Consider the following 20,192-nt stretch of genomic DNA (forward strand, 5'->3'; position numbering starts at 1 on the left):
ATATATATATATATATATATATATATATATATATATATATATATATATATACATTACAAATGAATAAAGAACTTAAAACAAAACTTAAATGTGTTTTTATTTTATATTTTACTTCTGAATTAATACATTTTTAGATTGATTTATTCACATATTTTGATATTTCTTACTTGCAGAGAGCTGAGAAATGAAATAAAAGAACGACTTTAAAGGTATTTTTATTATAAATGTGAACTAGAGTTTCAGGTGAGCTGTAACAGCAGATATTACATTTAACATTTACAAATATCATTATTCTGGTCATTATAAATCTATACAAACCTCAATTAATCTTTTACAGGACTTTTGTAAAACTTTAGAGGAAAAAACATTCATGTACAAAACAATCAATTATAAATTATGTTGACAGTTCAGTTATCACAGTCAAGTATTAATTCATGTATTGATTAATAAGACAATGTGTTTACTGATGTTTTATTAAATCAATACAAAGTTAAACAGAGCAAAGTCAGAAAGTTTGCCCCAATCAAGTTGTTCCACTCCCAAGATTTTGGGAGTGTTTGCATCTACTGTATGGCCAAAAATATAGCCTTTATTTGATGTTTTAGGTTTGCAACAACAATTTTAGGAGCTTATTTTAATTAATAATCATAAAATCATCACCTGAAAGAAAGACATGCTGCTTGAAATACTGGGAAAAATGCTGATGCTGATGATTCCTGTGTTCGTCTCTCATCTGTCAAGAGAATGAAGAAGAATAGGTGTGATTAAATTCAGCCAGAATAAAAATAAATGTTAAATTCACCTTATGAATAGACATAATATTTGGGTTTTTATTCACTTATAATAAGCATGTCCACACAAAATCTGAACCCACGTAAATCTCAGCAGATTTCCACATTCTGTTCATTTACTTGTGTTAATATATATTTATTCAGTTTTTATATTCATTTCAGTAATATTATGCAAATGTTTCGATAATTGAGCGATACGGTGGTTAGCACTGTCGCCTCACAGCATGAAGGTCGCTGGTTCGAGTCCCGTCTGGGTCAGTTGACATTTCTGTGTAGAGTTTGCATGTTCTCCCCGTGTTGGTGTGGGTTTCCTCCGGGTGCTCCGGTTTCCCCCACAGTCCAAACACATGCGCTATAGATGAATTGAGTAAACTAAATTGGCCGTAGTGTATGAGTGTGTGTGTGTGTGTGAATAAATGTGTATGGATGTTTCCCAGTACTGGGTTGCAGCTGGAAGGGCATCCGCTGTGTAAAACACATGCTGGATAAGTTGGCGGTTCATTCTGCTGTGGTAACGATTTGTGTCTTTAGGTGGATGTATTATATGAAAGAGCTACTTCAGCTTTGTTCACCTAAAAATATAGATAAATAAATGGTTATAAATGGGTTTGCATTGTAAAAACTGAAAGTTCACAGGTTTTTTCTTTTTTTTTAACATTTTGTTTAGTTTTCAGCTTCTCTAAAAATATTCCTGCATAAAGCTGCAGATTTGATTAGATTTTTTACAGAGTTATATTAAGTTTTTGGATGCTCAGATGCTTCATTAGTTCAGTTCACATTTAGACCATATACTCCAAGTTTTTTATTTATTTTGTTTAGTTTTCAGCTTCTATAAAAATAAATCCACAGATTTTATGACATTTTTACCAGAATTATGCACAGAAATAGTGAAAAGAAAACATTTTTTGAACTTTCAGACACTCTTCTATCAGTTTGCAGCTACACCACAGCCTAAAATATATTCATTTTTTCATTTTATGTTTAGTTTTTAGCTTCCGTCAAAATTACTCTGCATAAATCCACAGATTGTATTAGTTTGTTTACAGAATTATGCACAGAAATAACAAAAAAAGACTAATGTTTTTTGGACGTTCAGACACGCTTCATTAGTTCAGTTTGCTTTTAGACCACATCCTAAATTTAGTTTTTCATTTTATGTTTAGTTTTCAGCTTTTCTCAAAATCAACCCACATAAATCTGCAGATTTTATTACTTCTTTTAACAGAATTGTGTGCAGAAATAACACAAAAAAAGGTTTTTGGACGCTCAGATGCTTCTTCAGTTTAATTTGCATTTATGTTACACTCTAAATTTGTAAAAAAAATTATAATAAATATATTTAGTTTTCAGCTTCTCTCAAAATCAATCCGCAGATTTTATTAGATTTTTTTACAGAATTATGCACAGAAAAAGAAAAGGAAAAACCTTTGTACTCTCAGATTCTTCATTCATAGACTGTAAAAGGCCTCATTAGTTCAGTTCACATTTAGCCCACGCCCACACCACAGGGAAAAAACAGAACAAAGCCTAGAAGTTGTTGTTTGACATGATGTAGGCTACAGCAAACCACTAAAAAAGTTTTTAGTTTATGGTTTCAATTATTTTTAGTTTATGGTTTAAATTTATATATTTTTATTTATCATTTTTAAATGTGTCACGGTCTGTCAGACAGAGTCTCTCAGATGAACAGTGTTCCCAATCAGAAGGATTTTTTTACAGGGTTCGGAGCAACATGAGGGTGAGTAAATGATCTTTTTATTTTTATTTTAGAGTAAAATAACACTTTAACTCGTTCTTCTCTGTTTCTCAAATTCTCTGCTCGGTTTAGTAATGCTGTAAATGTCCACTAGATGTCGCTGTGTGGTGAAAACCCAGTCAAAATTACCAACAAGAAAAATCACTTCAAAAAGTTTAGTCTCCAGAGCTCTCAGTTTGCTGGGAATTTCAAAGGTAATTTATTATTATTATTATTATTATTATTATTATTATTATTATTATTATTATTATTATTATAAATATTATTATTATTATTATTACTATTATTATTATTAATATTATTATTAATATTATTATTATTATTATTATTATTTTGTTTTATCTTTGCTGAACATAATTATTAATGATACAACAGTTTAATAATGGGTAAATTAGATTTTTGGTTTATGCTAAATGTAGTGCAAGAAAGCTAAAACCAAATACTTTTTACAAAATAACAAGCATCTGATCATGTTAGGCGGTTCATTCCGCTGTGGCGACCCCAGATTAATAAAGGGACTAAGCCGAAAAGAAAATGAATGAATGATCATGTTAATAAAATATTGATATGATTTACAATTGTGCAAATAAATAAATGTCTATACCTCAGGAAGGATTTTCCCATTTTCAATGCAATTGTCAGTTTAGAGGCTATCAAAACGTCAGAATTGCAATAAACTATTCAATTACGATACATAAACTCAAAACTACAAAAAAAAAAACCTAAATTCACCTTAAGTATAACAAAGTGAGCTCTGCTATCAAAATAAACATTGTAAATTTAGATTTCACACAGACTTCACAACACTAATGCTCTGCTATCCCAGAATCCTCTGCGCTGCATTAACACCAGCTGTCTCGTTTGCGTCAGAACATTAGTCCTGTTTTGAATCTGCCACTATGCTGGCACACAGGCATTTGTAGCTCCGCCCTCTTTTGAAAAGAGCACAATCTTATTTGAATTTAAAGCTACAGTCACCAAAACGCCACAATTAGGATCAAAGCATGAAAGGGTCAGTTTCAGAAAGTTATTCAACATTATTTGTGTGGTATTTTGAGCTGACAGTTCACACACACACACACACACTCTTGAGACACCAGAGACATATTTTACATCTTGTAAAAGGGGCGTAATTAGTACCCTTTAAATACTGACTTAATTGAACCACTTTAAAATCCACATGAACCGCAAGCTGCAACCGTTTTTGCAACCATGTGACGCAGCTCCTACAGAAACAAAATATTAAATGAGAAACAGTGGGCGTGGCTTGTTTTTCTTCTGCGAGCTGATTGGATGTAATAAAGTAGGCATTTCACTCAGAAAGACCTGCAAAAGGGTTTGAAGAGAGTTATTACAACCTAACAGACTCCTCCTGCTCACCATTTCTGTTTGATGTCAAAGTTGACAGCTGGAGGGGTGTGGTTAAGTGTGTTAGCCACGCCCAATACCTCAGACAGACCTAATCTGAGAATTTAACTGAAAACAAACAGGAAGTGCATTCTCAGATTTCAATTAAAGATTACAAGAGCAAACTATTTAGTTTTTCTTAATGACATGCACAGCTGAATTGTTCACTGCAAAACTAGCAATGTGAGCTAACAAAATCAATGTTTAGTTTTGAGTTCATGTGTACTTTAAATCCTCATATGAGCTATAATCGTAAATAAATGACCATTTAATCTGCTGTGCGTTCACCTTTCGGAAGGTTTCGATGCAAATTTGAATAAATCAGACACCAGAAAAGCAAACACAGACATCAGATGCTCATGAACGCATTCACAAACACACACACAGATGGAGACGAGAACAGACAGGCACAGAAAGGCTTACGTCTTCTTCTCTTTGTCTTTTTTGAGGCCTGTGGAGCCCTGCAGCGACTGAAGAGTTTCTGCAGCCACTTTCCTCCTGTTGAAGGTGTTCATCTCCTCCTCGAAATCTCTGCGCTTCTCCTCCAGGCTGCGCTTCTCCTCCTGATGTGTGCGTTTCAGCATCTCAAACCTCTCGTGCAGCTGCAATGCACAAACTTATCTACTGAGAAGCTCATTTCATTATTCCTGTAGAGGCGATCAACACTAGTTTATAGTGATGAGGTATTCACGCACGCATACACTCACTGGCCACTTTATTAGGTACACCTTACTAGTACCAGGTTTGACCCACTATTGCCTTCAGAACTGCCTTAATTCTTTGTGGCAGAGATTCAACAAGGTACTGGAAATATTCCTCAGAGATTTTGATCCATATTGACATGATAGCATCACGCAGTTCCTGCAGATTTGTCGGCTGCACATATATGATGTGAATCTCCCGTTCCACCACATCCCAAAGGTGCTCTATTGGATTGAGATCTATTGGATTGCTCTATTGAACTTAAAAAAAATATATATTAAATTAAGTTTTTCTATGCAGGGCTTAAAGTAAAAAAAAAATCCTGAGCCTGAACTTTTTTTTGGGGTACCATTTATTTAAAATTACTATGTCAAATAAAGTGTTTTCTTCTAAACAATAACAAGTGCTCAAAGTGCTAAAGAACTGAGCTGCTAAACTGAAGATTAGAAGTGAAATCAAGGCCATTATCCCTTATATTTACTTTTTTCTGGGTTATAAGCAAAGTCCTGCAAACTCTTTCTTTTTAAGACATTTGGACCAGAAGATGAAGCTGGTACAGTGGAGGAGGCTGAGGGTCTGCTGTTTGTCCAATCATGTTTTTTCTTCTGTCAAATAAAAATATCAGGCTACCTCAAATAGCTCCACAGGAAATATGCATTTAATTAATGCTCCGCTGTTATGATTATGGCCAGGGTTCATATTAGAAATAGCTTTATTAGAAAGAGCTTTATTGCCAGGTATGTTCACACATACGAGGAATTTGTTTTGGTGACAGAGCTTCTACAGTGCAACAGAATTACAGAGACAGGACAAAAACAGATCATAAATATATTTTAAAAAATAGAAGTAAGTAGTGAGTGCAAATATACAGATTGACAAGTTTATGTATGTGTTTATTACTATATACAATGTTATATGTGCAGCTGTTATGTGCTAATTGGCATGTAAAGTGTGTTGTTAAATAAGTGTAAATGTGTATAAAGTGTATAGCAAGTAGTGATGTTGGTTCCACAATTATTATCATCAAGTGTTCATGAGATGGATTGCCTGAGGGAAGAAACTGTTTCTGTGTCGGGCTGTTCTGGTGCGCAGTGCTCTGTAGCGTCGACCAGAAGGTAAAAGTTCAAAGAGGCAGTGTGCTGGGTGTGAGGGGTCCAGAGTGATTTTGGCAGCCCTTTTGCTCACTCTGGATAAGTACAGTTCTTGGGGAGTAGGAAGGGTTGTATCAGTGATTCGCTCAGCAGTCTGAACTATTCGACTATTCATACAGGCATAGCCTAAGGACAATCAAGGACTTTTAAGCACCTATTTTTATTTTCAAGACTGACACACAACGTATTGAACACCTGAAATGTATTCTCAGCAACCCATAAAAACATTGCATAGGAACTATAACTACTATCTATCTGGGTGTTATTCTGGATGATGGCTTGAGCTTTGACAAACAGATAAACGCAGTGGTCAAATCCGGCTTCTTTCAGCTTCGACTCTTAAAAACAGTCAAATCTATTTTATCTAGAAAAATCTTTGAAGAAATAATCCATGCTTTTATTACCACTAGGCTGGACTACTGTAACTCACTTCACATTGGGATTAGTCAGAAACCCGGTTACAATTAGTTCAAAATGCTGCTGCAAGGCTTTTAACAGGTACCAAGAAACATGAGCACATTACACCAGTTTTACGCTCTCTGCACTGCCTGTGCACTATCGAGTCACTTAAAAATGCTTCTCCTGGTTTTTAAATCTCTAAATGGCCTGGCACCTTTTTATCTGTCAGACATGTTGATTGAACATCAGCCAGGTCGGTCTCTTCGGTCATATAAGCAGTTGGAGGTGTACCTAATAAAGTGGCCAGTGAGTGTATATACAGTTGAAGGCAATATTATTAACTCTCCTGCATTTTTTTCTTTTTCAAATATTTCCCAAATTATGTTTAACAGAGCAAGGAATTTGATATAAAATATTCAAGAGGGCTAACAATTCTGACGTATAATAACTGCTTTTATTCTAGCCGCAATAAAACAAATAAGACTTTCTCCAGAAGAAAAACTATTAAAAGAAATACTGTGGAAAATTCCTGAATCTGTTCAACATCATTTGGGAAATATTTGAAAAAGAAACAAACTCACAGTAAGGCTAATAATTTGGACTTCAACTGTATAAACTACTATGAAGTGTCTCCGCATCATGCAAAGTTTATTTTTTGTGCAGTGTTCGTACCTCTCTCTCCTTCTCCTTTAGCTCCGCTTCAGTCTCCTTCACTTTATTGACGAACATCTGCCTCATCTGCTCCTCCTTCATCTGAAGCTCACCAATAAACTCCCTCCTCTTGGCCACATACGTCTCCTGCAGACTGCATGTAAGGACAGATACAGTTGAATTCAGAAGTATTAGCCCCCCTGTTTATGTTTTCCCCAATTTCTCTTTAATGGAAAGATTTTTCCAACACATTTCTAATCATAACAATTTTAATAACTCATTTCTAATAACTGATTTATTTTATCTTTGCCATGATGACAGTAAATATTATGTGACTAGATATTTTTCAAGATACAAGTATTCAGCTTAAAGTGACATTTAAAGGCTTAACTAGGTTAATTAGGCTTATGTGCAGCTGTTGTATAAAACTGAAGAGCTGGATGTCCTTTATACTTAACCTGTTCTAGGAAAATACACAAAATAATGTCATTTTCAGCTATAATTCTATGCTTTTCTGCAGTACCTGAAGGGTTCGCTGTCCGCATCGGTGTCTTTAAAGCCCATCTCCTCCAGTTTGCAGCGGCGGTAAAGCTCGTAGTGTCTGGCGTGAGTCTGTTCTCTCAGATCCAGCATGTTGACTCGAATCAGCATCTCTCGCAGCTTCACAAAGTCACAGTGACTCTCGTTCTCCACTGAGCACAACAAAGAACACACAGAACAACGTGACTTCGTTCATCAAGGCAGTTTACTTATTATGCATTAAAGAAGACCTACGGTATTATGCCCCTTTATGTATTATGTAAGTTTCAGCTCAAAATCCCACACAAATAATGTTTAATAACTCTCTGAAAATGACCCTTTAGGCTTTGATCCTAATTGTGGCGTTTTGGTGACTGTCGCTTTAAATTCAAATGAGATTGAGCTCTTTTCAGTAGAGGGCAGAGCTACAAATGCCTGTGTGTCAGCATAGTGGCAGGTTCAAAAACAAGACTTACATCCGATGCTAATAAGGGAGAGACGGTCACTAGTGGGCGGAGCTTTCCCTCTGATGACAAGTACAAAGGACGAATATCAATCAAAGTATTTCTGCAGACTGTTTTAATCAAGTGTGATTATAAAAAATAGAATTAATAAATTTTTACGAATAGAGACTGCTTATATGCAGACACTGTCGCCAGACAACCATTTATAAGATAGATTTTTGCATAATAGGTCACTTAAATGTTCACAGACTAGCCTGCATGTAAGCTAGGAATTTACTGTCAGGAAATATCAAATGAAATATATTAAAGCAGATAATTAAACAGCCCCTATTATTCATTATAAAAGGTCATAGTTTGGTTTGGGGGTCTAAGAAAGGTCAAAAAACACTTTCATTGTCATATAATATGCGTTTATTTGTACTTAAATATCTCAAAGTCTCCCATTTAATTTGTACAGCGATTAATTTCCCAAACCCCTCCTTTCCGTGATGCTAATCTGTGGTGATTGGTCTGATTACCCAGTCAGTTATGATTGGTCTATGCGAGAGGTGTCTCATAGTTAAACATAGTTTAGCTCCAACTTCCTTCAACACACCTCCCTGGACGTTTCTATTACAGTGTTTCCCAACCCTGTTCCTGGAGGCACACCAACAGTACATATTTTGGATGTTTCCCTTATCTGACCTGTTCATTTCAGGTTTTGAAGTCTCTTCCAATGTTCTGATGAGCTGATTCAGGTGTGTTTGATTAGGGAGATTTTGAAAATGTGTACTGCTGGTGTGCCTTCAGGAACAGGGTTGGGAAACACTGTTCTAGTATACCTAGAAAGAGCTGGATTAGCTGGTTCAGGTGTGTTTAATTGGGGTTGGAACCAAAATATGCAGGACACCGGCCCTCCAGGACCGATTTTGGACACCCCTGGTCTATGTGTTCAATCTGAGAAAGGGAAAACAACAAATTACTCTGAAAAAAAACTCTAAATACAGATAAATGGCAGGTAACATGCTGAACTTATTGTGACATTTTGAAGGCGAAAACTGGACTAGCATATTCTTATAAAACATATTCCAATAATCTTTAAAAACAATTTTTACCCTGTACCACTCCCCACGGGTACTGTCTGGCTCGCACCATTTTGTTCCCAATTTTAACTTCTTCACTGCTCCCAATCACAGCAAAAGGCAGATGAGCCTAAAAAAACAAATATTACAGGAGCATGTAGTCTGATCAATGGTGAAAAATCTGACAGTTCATATTCACGACATACAGTTGAAGTCAGAATTATTAGCCCCCCTGTTTATTTTTTGCCTATTTTCTGTTTAATGGAGAGAAGATTTTTTTCAACAGATTTCTAATCATAATAGTTTTAATAACTAATTTCTAATAACTGATTTATTTTATCTTTGCCATGATGACAGTAAATAATATTTAACTAGATATTCTTCAAGACACTTCTATACAGCTTAAAGTGACATTTAAAGGCTTAACTAGGTTAATTAGGTTAACTAGGCAGGTTAGGGTAATTAGCCAAGTTATTGTATAACGATGGTTTGTTCTGTAGACTATCAGAAAAATATATAGCTTAAAGAGGCTAATAATTTTGACCCTAAAATGGTTTAAAAAAAATTAATAACTGCTTTTATTCTAGCCGAAATAAACCAAATAAGACTTTCTGCAGAAGAAAAAATATTATCAGACATACTGTGAAAATTTCCTTGCTCTGTTCAACATCATTTATGAAATATTTTAAGAAGAAAAAAAAAATCAAAGGGGGGCTAATAATTCTGACTTTAACTGTATATCCTACATATCTTACATTCATAGAAGAGTTTATTTCAGCCACCGCTTCGTCGTCTGTTGGGAACTGGTAGATCTGGACTCCATTGCTGACCAGTTCACTCATGATCTTGATCTTAAATTTCTGAAGCTCGCTTTTGGAAACGGTGTCCGCCTTCGCTATGATGGGAATAATGTTGACCTGGTTAGCAAGGAAAAGTAAGTATTAATTATATGCATCACAAAAGCTCAATCGCAAGAGGACATTGTTTACATCCAAAGATGCAAATTAGATTTATGCGCAAAACTGGAATATTGCAATAAACAATTGCGAATAATGCAGTGTTTCCATCCAATCAGACAAAGAGAACTAAATTGTCACTTCCTGATAAACTGGTGTCAAAAATCAGACTGAAAAATGTAGTTTGATGCATTGGGAGAGGCCACTGTGGGCTTTTTCTTCTCTAATAAATGAGTTGCACCTTAGAACATGAAGATGAAACACAATGAACGCAATATAGTACTTTTAGAGGCATGAGATGCTCTTTGGGAGCGCAGACAGATGCTCAAGACAGTTCTGGAGGGAATAATATTAATAATACTGAACCACTGTGATGACAGACTTTGGCTGAGGGATTTTAGAATGTGCAAAAGTAAAATGGCCACAATTTCAGATCTTTTACAATTAGCTCGAAATGCTGATTTGTCCATTAATGTGTCCAATCACGCACATTTTTTATCATCACATGATCTGTTTAACTAAATCACATGACTTTTTTGATGCACATGCTGGAGTTTATTTGGTAAATGTTTCCAACATAGTTTATGCACATTTTTTGTTATCGGTTAAAAAGTTTATACTACTCAGTTATTTGCATCCTGGCGTTTCCATTAAGCATTTTTAATGCGACATTACAAAATGCACATAAAAATAGATGGATGGAAACAATGGTGAGTAAAGTTAAAAAGTTTACATCTTCTTAGTTCACAAAATTGTTCTTGGAGCTCCGTATGATTACAGTTGAACCACTCAAAGTCACATTGAATGTTTTGACAGTAAGTTTGATGTCTTTGGATCATTTCTGTCTGTATAGGGTCATAGAGCTCTCAGATTTCATCCAAAATATCTTCATTTGTGTTCTGAAGATGAACGATGGTCTAAGAAGACATGAGGGTGAGTAATTAATAACAGAATGTTCATTTTTGGGTGGATTAATCTTTTAAAACAGCATAACAGGTGCACTTTAAGACCTAAAGTTGCCATGAAATCAAAATTAACTATTCTTATTTTATATGTATATTATAGTTCTTGTTATAAATGATTTATCTGTGCACTTCATTATTTTGTACAATTTTTTTGCCCTCATAAACTTTAATTAAATACCTTAAACTTCTCTTCCCCTCGAAAGACTTTTCTTCACTTCTGGTCACATGGAAATCATTTAGGGCGGGGCTATCAGTGTTTTAGGGCGGGGCTATCAGTGTTTTAGGGCGGGCTAACAGTGCTTTAGGGCGAAGCTATCACTGCTTTAGAGTGGAGCTATCAGTCCTTTAGGGCGGAGCTATCACTGCTTTAGAGTGGAGCTATCAGTCCTTAAAGGCAACACTATCAGTCCTTTAGGGCTGGGCTATCAGTCCTTTAAGGCGGAGCTATCACTGCTTTAGAGTGGAGCTATCCGTCTTTAAGGGCGGGACTATCAGTCCTTTAGGGCTGGGCTATAAGTCCTTTAGGGCTGGGCTATCACTGCTTTAGGGCGGAGCTATCAATCCTTTAGGGTTGGACTATCAGTCCTTTAGGGCAGGGCTATCACTGCTTTAGGGTGGAGCTATCAGTCATAAGGGGTGGGTCTATTAGTACTTTAGAGCTGGGCGATAAGTCCTTTAGGGCAGAGCTATAAGTGCTTTAGGTCGGAGCTATCAGCCCTTTAGGGTTGGACTATCAGTCCTTTTGGGTGAGACTATAAGTCCTTTAGGGCGGGGCTATCAGTGCTTTAAGGAGGAGCTGTCACTGCATTAGTGTGGAGCTATCAGTTCTTTAGCTATCAATGCTTGGCTATTAATCCTTTAGGGCGGGCCTAAAAACGTGTGTCCCATTTTTGTTCTGAATTCATCCATTCATCAATTTTCCTTCATTTTGTTAGCAACAAACATTGTCCAACAATCCAGTCGGTTCACAAAGGACAAAATCATACACCGCTCCATTTTTTTTTCTCATTTCAGGACCGTTTCAAGTGGATGTATGTCACAATAGTGGAATAAAAGGACAATCTTGACTTCAGTTCCATGGCAGCATTAAATAACATCTAAATGACAAACAGTACCTTGCTGTCCAGTTTCTTCATGGTCACTAAATCCAGCGACTTCAGCGAGTGCCCGGTGGGAGCGATGAAGTACAGGCAGATGTGGATGCGGGAATCATGATAGTTATAAAGGGAACGTTTGATTTTAAGCTCTTCCTCAAGGAAGTTTTCAAACTGGGCATCGATGTAGTCCACAATAGGCTTATAACTGCAGGGAAAGAAGAAAAGAAATATTTTGACCCTTTACTTTTGTCAATGTGCCCTTTACACACTTGACACTCTCTCACTGGTCAGGCTGTGATAAAACAAAACGCTATTGGCTGTTGAGGAGCTAATCTATGTTAAGTTAACGAAAAATATTTTATATTATTTATTAAATGACCCATTTATTATTTTTTATTAATGTCTACCCCCACCCCAACCCTAAACCCAACCATCACAGTAATGTGAAAACATTAGTCACTTTTGTTGTTAATTACTCATAAGTAATTAACGATTTCTGGCCTTAGATGCATTTAAACCTGTTGTAGACATCCTGACACAATATTAGGACAACCTAAATATTATATGACCTCCTCTTTATAAACTGGATATGCTGAGGAATACCTGTTTCCATGTAGAATGTGCACTGTTTTATTCGCTGATATTGTAACCTGATTAATTACCTTTCTTCTTTATTAACCTGGTCTCCGAATCCCACAGTGTCCACAATGGTGAGCTGTAGGTCCACATTGCTCTCCTGCAGGCTGTAGGTTCGGGGCCGTAAATGCACACCGTTGTGGAAATGACTGGCCTCTTCATTCTCAAATGTCGTGTTGAAGAGTGTGTTCATTAATGTGGATTTGCCTATCCCAGTTTCTCCTGTCAAAACAAGACCAGTAAATCAGCAGTTTTCCCTACGTTGTGATTCATGTTTTTATTTTTTCCTGTTTATTTATGCTCTTGAATTGCATTATGAGAGCTTGATCTGTTTTCCAACAACTTTTAAGATTGAAAAGATCCAAAAAGTGACTTTAATTAACATTTTTAATAGTGTAAAGTGATATATTGTCTGGGTTGGTGTTGTATATTACGCTACAGAAAACTTGTACTACACCGCCAGTACATTTATTACATGCTATTTTATAGACTGATTTCTCTAGTTATTGTTTATTATCCATTATATGATTTCAGACTACTAAAATGTGAATAAAAGTCACTCTGTTAAACTGTAGAGTTGATTTTTCAACATCAAGAGTCGACAGAGCAGAGATCAACATCACACAATGTAATTTACAACCATAAATAAACCAAAAACACTTGTGAATCACAAAATACAGAAGCTGTTCGTTAACAGATATTGTTTTACAGTGTACAGTAGTGGTAGCTATATAATAAAGGAGTTCAAGTCAGTTAATTCTATGTTTTACTGTAGTGTGTCTGGAGGAAATAATAAGTTTATGTTTCCAAACATTATTTTTGCTATTAATTGTAATAACCGGAGACAGTCAAAAATAGTAATAGTGAGAGTGATATTTTCATGATCAAAATGTCCATAATTACACATACAGTTGAAGTCAGAATTATTAGGCCCCCTTTGATTTTTTTCTTCTTTTTTAAATATTTCCCAAATGATGTTGAACAGAGCAAGGAAATTTTCACAGTATGTCTGATAATATTTTTTCTTCTGGAGAAAGTCTTATTTGTTTAGTTTCTGCTAGAATAAAAGCAGTTTTTAATTTTTAAAACCCATTTAAGGTCGATATTATTAGCCCCTTTATGCTATATTTTTTCGATAGTCTACAGAACAAACCATCCTTATACAATAACTTGCCTAATTACCCTAACCTGACTAGTTAACCCAATTAACCTAGTTAAGCCTTTAAATGTCACTTTAAGCTGTATAGAAGTGTCTTGAGGAATATCTAGTCTAATATTATTTACTGTCATCATGACAAAGATAAAATAAATCAGTTATTAGAGATATTAAAACTATTATGATTAGAAATGTGTTGAAAAAATCTTCTCTCCGTTAAACAGAAATTGGGGGAAAAATAAACAGGGGGGCTAATAATTCTGAATTCAACTGTATAAACATAATTTTTTAGACATAACTTCAGATAATTTGTCTTATTATTTAAAACTGATTCATTAAAGTTTTTGAAAATGCAAAATGTATCTGGGAATGAGTCAAAATGATTATCCCTCCTGTGAAATTTTAAATCTGACAATAAACATTTCTCAGATATTGTTTAATGGAGAGAAGATTTTTGGTAACACTTTATTTTGATGGTCCATTTGAGTATTTGTAGACATTCTACAGACATTTAACTGACTAGAAGTACCTTTGCAAGTATGTCAACTTACACTAAACCCAATCCCAAACCTAACCCCAACCTAACAGTCTACTTATAATCTAATGAGAATTAGTTGGCATGTAGTTGCAATGTAACTTAAATTCAACAAACTGACCATCAAAATAAAGTGTGATTGATTTTTTTACCACGATTTTAAACAATAGTTTTAATAACTCATTTCTAATAACAAATTTATGATATTTTAATTTTCCCTAATTATGTTCAACAGAGCAAGGAGTTTTTTTACAGTATTGCCTAGTTCAGGGGTTCCCAAACTTTTCAGCCTGCGACCCCCAAAATAACAATGCCAGTGACTCGTGACCCCCATTATTCTCTGAGGTGGTTATAAATCTATAAACCTTGCACACAACGGTGCACACCTAAGTCTATTAACCATTTAATTTTGTAGAACGCCACTCGGAGACCATCCTCCATGTTCAGTAGTGGCCTGTATTTGTTTTTAATGTATGTGAGTGCCATAAAGGTATCAGAAAGTTTAACCTGGTTCTTTAAAATGTTCTGCATCTGAGTCTTTAATATAATGTAATCACACCAGGGGTAATCGCAAAAAAATCGAAAGCTGATGGCTTTTTATTTGCATGTTGTTTTTTTATTTACTACTACATTTACTATTAACTACTATTTTCTATTTTCTTCTGTAGGTTACGGATAAAATATTGTAATTCTAATAGTTTAATAAAATGAATTCGATTTTTGGCAGTCTCCTAGTGTCACGACCCCCCACCCCCCCTCCCCTACATTGTCCCATGAGCCCCACTTTGTGTACCACTGGCCTAGTTAACCTAATTAACCTAGTTAAGCCTTTAAATGTCACTTTAAGCTGAGTACTAGTATCCTGAAAAATATGTAGTCAAATATTATTTACTGTCATCATGGCAACAAGAAAGAAATCAGTTATTAGAGATGAGTTATTAAAACTATTATGATTAGAAATGTGTTGAAGAAATCTCTCCGTTAAACAGAAATTGGGGAAATATACACAGGAGGGCTAATATTTCTCACTTCAACTCTATATATAGGTTATGGATAAAATATTGTAATTCTAATAATTTAATAAAATTAATTAGATTTTTGGCAATCTCCTAGTGTCACGACCCATATATATGTATATATATATATATATATATATATATATATATATATATATATATATATATATATATATATATATATATGCATAGACCCTATCTTACCGTATTATTACAATTATTAGCAAAAATACATTTTGGAAATGTAGGTTTGGGGTGTCCTAACTCAGTCCTGGAGGTCCAGTGTCCTGCAGATTTTAGCCCTAACTTGCCTCAACACATCTGCAAGGATGTTTCTAGAAAGCTTGATAAAGCTGCGGTCACACTAGACTTTTCTCCCCACAGACTTCCATTCATACGCATGCGAATGCGGCAGACCCGAAACGCAATCTCGTGTGACAATTTTCACAGTTCACTGCATTTCAAAGTTCAAGCTTGGTGAACTCTGACATGCGAAATCGCATCACGTGACTGCGTGAGACCAATCGATGAGCAAAACATGACTTTTCTGTACACAATACAGACAAATCTCTCTCTTTTTTAAATGTCTAATCATCTTGTTTAATCCCGGCCCTTTTCGCAGCTTCACACGACAGAATTTTGCATGCACAAACTCTAGTGTGACCGCAGCATAAGAGCTTGATTAGCTAGCCCAGGTGTGTCTGATTGGGGTTGGAACTGAACTTTGCAGGACAGCGGCCCTCCAGGACCGAGTTTGGGCACCCCTGCTTTAGCTGGTTATAAGACTTTTGTTGTAATAATATGTGCCTCTTCACGTCAGATCTGCATCATTAAAGCACGTCACTCTCACCTACGCAGAGAATGTTGAAGCTGAATCCTTGACTGACTGATTTACTGACCAGCTGATCCGGAAGACTGTCGAAACCCACATGACCACTGAGAGACAGACTCCGCATCTCCTCAGCCTGAAAAACACAGCACTTCGGGAAAACTCTACACGACACTTTGTAAAAATGCTTCACAAAATGATGCTGAAAAAAAAGGTTCATTGGATTTACTAATGTTTTTAAGGTAAGTGGTTGCAAACAATTTATATGGGCTGAATTAAAACAAACAAATTAAGTTGAACATTACTACCTTTAATTTGTTTGGTTAAATTCAGCCCATATAAATTGTTTGCAAGCACCTACTTTAAAAACATTTAACAAATCCAATGAATCAGTTCTTTTCTCCAGTAAATGATGCTGAAAATCATGCAGTTGATATTATATTATAATTGATATTAATATTACTTGGACGATTAAGTAATGGAACATTATTTAAAGCAACATAGGCTCATTCTGAAAACATAGCCCTATATGCATTTCTGGAGATCGCGATTTATGTAGCCAGGGGTGCGTATGGCTGCATTTCGTCTTTAAAACGAACGCTACTGTGCGGTATGACGCTGTTCCTTTTCACGCTTACCAACTGAACGCTTACCTCCATGTGAACAGCTTTCCCACTGTTACCAGTTTCTCCAATTAGCTCGCCATATACATCGGCGGACTTGAGACACGGAGATTAGTTGACCGCGACAACAGAGTTTGAGTCTGGCAAAGAACGATTCCAGAAAGCGGGTAAGACAAAAACAGAAGCCAAAAAAACTAAATAAACAAGTAAATAACAGGGTGAGAATGTGGTAAAGTTTGAAAATCTAAAAATCAGGCAGCCGCGAGGGCTTTTCTTTTTCTGGATTGCTTTTGAAAACACTGTTGGTTGGGTTTAGGGAAGGAAAGAGTGTATCATTCAATCGGTCAGTCAGTTGACATAGGCCTCTGGTGGATTTACGTGAGAAGAAGCACAAATGGCACTCGCGAGAGAAATTTGAGATATCAAAAAGCATACACAGAGGCCTCTGGTGGTTTCGCAAAAACAAAAACGTAGCTCCTGGGACATATTTGGCGCTCTCCAGAAATGTATATTGCGGTATGTTATCAGAATGAGCCTGGGTTGATTTAAAGTGTGTGTGAATTTTAGTACTTTTTAAGCAACACTGTAAAAAATGGGTTCCACACAATTCCTTCATCCTGTCCCAACAGAAAGTTAACTTAATCGTTTTTACAAATTTAAGTAGATTGAACATAAAACTTTTAAGTTGTCCCAAAAAAAAACTAAATAATTGTGTTGTTTCGACTTATTTTACATAAGTAGTTTGAACAAGCAGCAAAAGTCATTTTCGAGTGTGTTGTCTTAAAACAAATCGATTAAGTTAACCTAATGGTTTTTACAAATTTAATTAGATTGAATCTAAAACAATTAAGTTGTCCTCTAAAAAACATAGCAATTGTGTTCTTTCAACTCATTTTAAATAAGTAGTTTGAAAAAGTAGCAAAAGTCATTTTTAGTGAAATTAGTATTATTTATTTATTATTTATGTATTGTATTACAAAATAATAACCTTTCCAATAAATTCTGTCCTTTTGAACTTTCCATTCATTAAAGAGTCATGCTAAAACAATATACTTCCTCTAAATATCAAGCAACATTAATAATGACAAGAAATGAAGCTGTAAATTAACATATTAGAATCATTTTCAGATTTTTCCACAGTATTTCCTTTTATATTTTTATATTGCGAAAACACTATTATTTTGCTTACCCTATTGGCAAATTATTTGGTAACACTTTAGAATAATGGTTCATTAGTTCATTCATTCATTTATTTTCCTTCAGCTTAGTCCTTTATTTATCAGGGGTTGTCACAGTGGAATGAACCGCCAACTTATCCAGCATATGTTTGTGGATGGATTTTGTCAGTGGATGCCATTCCAGCTGCAACCCAGTGCTGGCAAATGCTCATTTGCACACACACTCATACACTACGGCCAATTTAGCTTATTCAATTCTCCTATAGCGCATGTTTTTGGACTGTGGGGGAAACCGGAGCACCCGGAGGGAACCCACGCCAACATGGGGAGAACATGAAAACTCCACACAGAAACACCAACAGTGTTTCTTGCTGTGAGGCGACAGTGCTTACCACTGAGCCACCATGCCTCCCCGGTCAGTTGATGTTAGTTAATGTAGTTCGTAACATTAACTAAATATAAATAATCTTGTAAAGAGTTTATTAAGCATAGTCCAACATTAACTAATGCATTATTAAAATCCAAAGCTGCTCTTGTTAAACATTGGTTAATACACAGTGAGTTAACATGAACAAATGTTATTTAACTTAAATAACATTAACAAAGTTTGACAAATACCATAATAAATGCATCAGGCAACTAATTGTTCATATTAATAAATACTAATTATACATGAACTAATGGAACAATACATTTGAAGTGTATTACCAAATATTTAGCTTGTTTTAAGGAAAAACTCACTTAATTTCGACCCTAAATTTGACTATTTATATAAAATGCTTGTTAATTTACACATTTTTTTAGATATTTGGACTAGAAACAAGGCAAAAACTCTTAAGTAGGCATTTTTATGAGTGTAATTTTAGTATGCAGCTCTGAGCGTGTATGACAGAGAATAGCAGCATGCTGAGGTATTCACAGCTCTCAGTGTCTACAAACACAAGGAAGTGTTTCACAGCCTTTATTTTCAACACACTCGCCGGATACAAAGAGCTCTTTATACATAGTCTCAAGCTTTCCACTGCCATCACCCCGACAAACATCCTCTCAGTGCTGCATTGATAAATATAGACACCTCAAAAGCGTAATATTAGTTTAACGTTACTCCAACACGAACACTACACAACAGACTGAAGAGCCAAAGCTGATCTGCTTACTAGAGCTAATCAGCTTGAAATGACTTTGACAGTGGATTTACACACACTAATTGTAAACTATAAAAGTAAAGTATAAGGTTTTAAAACAACCCACGTGTAAAAAAAAAAAAAAGATACTATAGTAATTTATAGTAAATATAGTGTTTTTAGACCGTACGATGCTAACGAGTTTGTGACGATTTTAAAGTTGCTATGACAACACAACAACCAGCTATAGTAATATAAACAAATTACTAAATCTTGTAGTTTTATATAACTGAATATAGTATATTATACTGCAATACAGCACAGTTTACTGTAGTAAAAACTACATATACTACGGTATTTATTAGTTTATCAGTTCACTGTAGTAGTACAATATGCCGGAGCGTTCATTAATAGTGTTAAACAGTTACTATAGTAGGCTAGCTATGGCTCAAATTGTACTATGTATTAATGTTGTATTTTATTTAGAGTTGTGTTGATTAAAAGCTCATTGAATCATATTTTCTCCACTGCAACTAATTGCATAAACATAGGCTATATGCAAACTATGGAAATGTTTAAATCTTACTTTATGAATAATTAATACGCGTGTCTTGATGAGAATGTGCAGTAAATAGAAGAGGATGTATTTAACTTACTGGATATGTGTTTACTTCTGTGGCAGCCATGCAGATGAATGTGAGAGTACTGACAACTGCTTTCATTTACTGAGCGTGATCGCTCTCTCTCTCTCTCTCTCTCTCTCTCTCTCTCTCTCTCTCTCTCTCTCTCTCTCTCTCTCTCTCTCTCTCTCTCTCTCTCTCTCTCTCTCTCACAGTTTTCACTCGACGGAATCGTGGAAACGCCTCCTAGCTGAAGTAAAATACACTCCTAAAAACCTTTAATGACTTAGAAATTAGTTGCATTACTTTGACATTTAAAGTACAATTAAAAATAAATTTATATTAACAGCGAATGTGACTTTTATTTACACAAATTACATGAACACAACGTAACATAATAATAACAATAATAAATAAAATGTATGGATATAAAATATTCTAATAAACATAATAATTATGAATTAATAAATGTAATAAAATGACTTCGATTCAAATAAACCAATTTTATTACAAATTATAAAAACCGGTAATTTAAATAAATAAACAGGTAGGTAGA

General features: G+C 35.2%; 1 protein-coding gene across 1 annotated transcript; it reads right to left on the bottom strand.

Moving 5' to 3' along the window:
* Positions 1-219: 219 nt before the first annotated feature.
* On the bottom strand, positions 220-19,723 carry septin8b (septin 8b). Its single transcript, XM_056472548.1, has 10 exons — positions 19,673-19,723; positions 16,113-16,227; positions 12,582-12,777; positions 11,938-12,124; positions 9,657-9,818; positions 8,935-9,031; positions 7,381-7,549; positions 6,879-7,011; positions 4,378-4,556; positions 220-733 (listed from the first exon to the last, which is right to left on the bottom strand). The coding sequence occupies exons 1-10, from the start codon at positions 19,700-19,702 to the stop codon at positions 730-732; spliced, it is 1,272 nt and encodes a 423-aa protein (XP_056328523.1). The 5' UTR covers positions 19,703-19,723; the 3' UTR covers positions 220-729.
* Between the last annotated feature and the right edge of the window lie 469 nt (positions 19,724-20,192).

The sequence above is a fragment of the Danio aesculapii genome, chromosome 14 (genome assembly GCF_903798145.1).
Source record: "Danio aesculapii chromosome 14, fDanAes4.1, whole genome shotgun sequence".
In the NCBI taxonomy this organism is placed as follows: domain Eukaryota; kingdom Metazoa; phylum Chordata; class Actinopteri; order Cypriniformes; family Danionidae; genus Danio; species Danio aesculapii.

Bases quoted from the DNA above. Each gene is read 5' to 3' on its own strand.
- septin8b (XM_056472548.1), bottom strand. From the start codon at position 19,702: ATGGCTGCCACAGAAGTAAACACATATCCA. The intron at 16,228-19,672 runs GTAAGTTAAATA...TGTGTTTTTCAG, and splicing joins CAGAAGTAAACACATATCCA to GCTGAGGAGATGCGGAGTCT. The intron at 7,012-7,380 runs GTACTGCAGAAA...CCTTACATGCAG, and splicing joins GCGGACAGCGAACCCTTCAG to TCTGCAGGAGACGTATGTGG.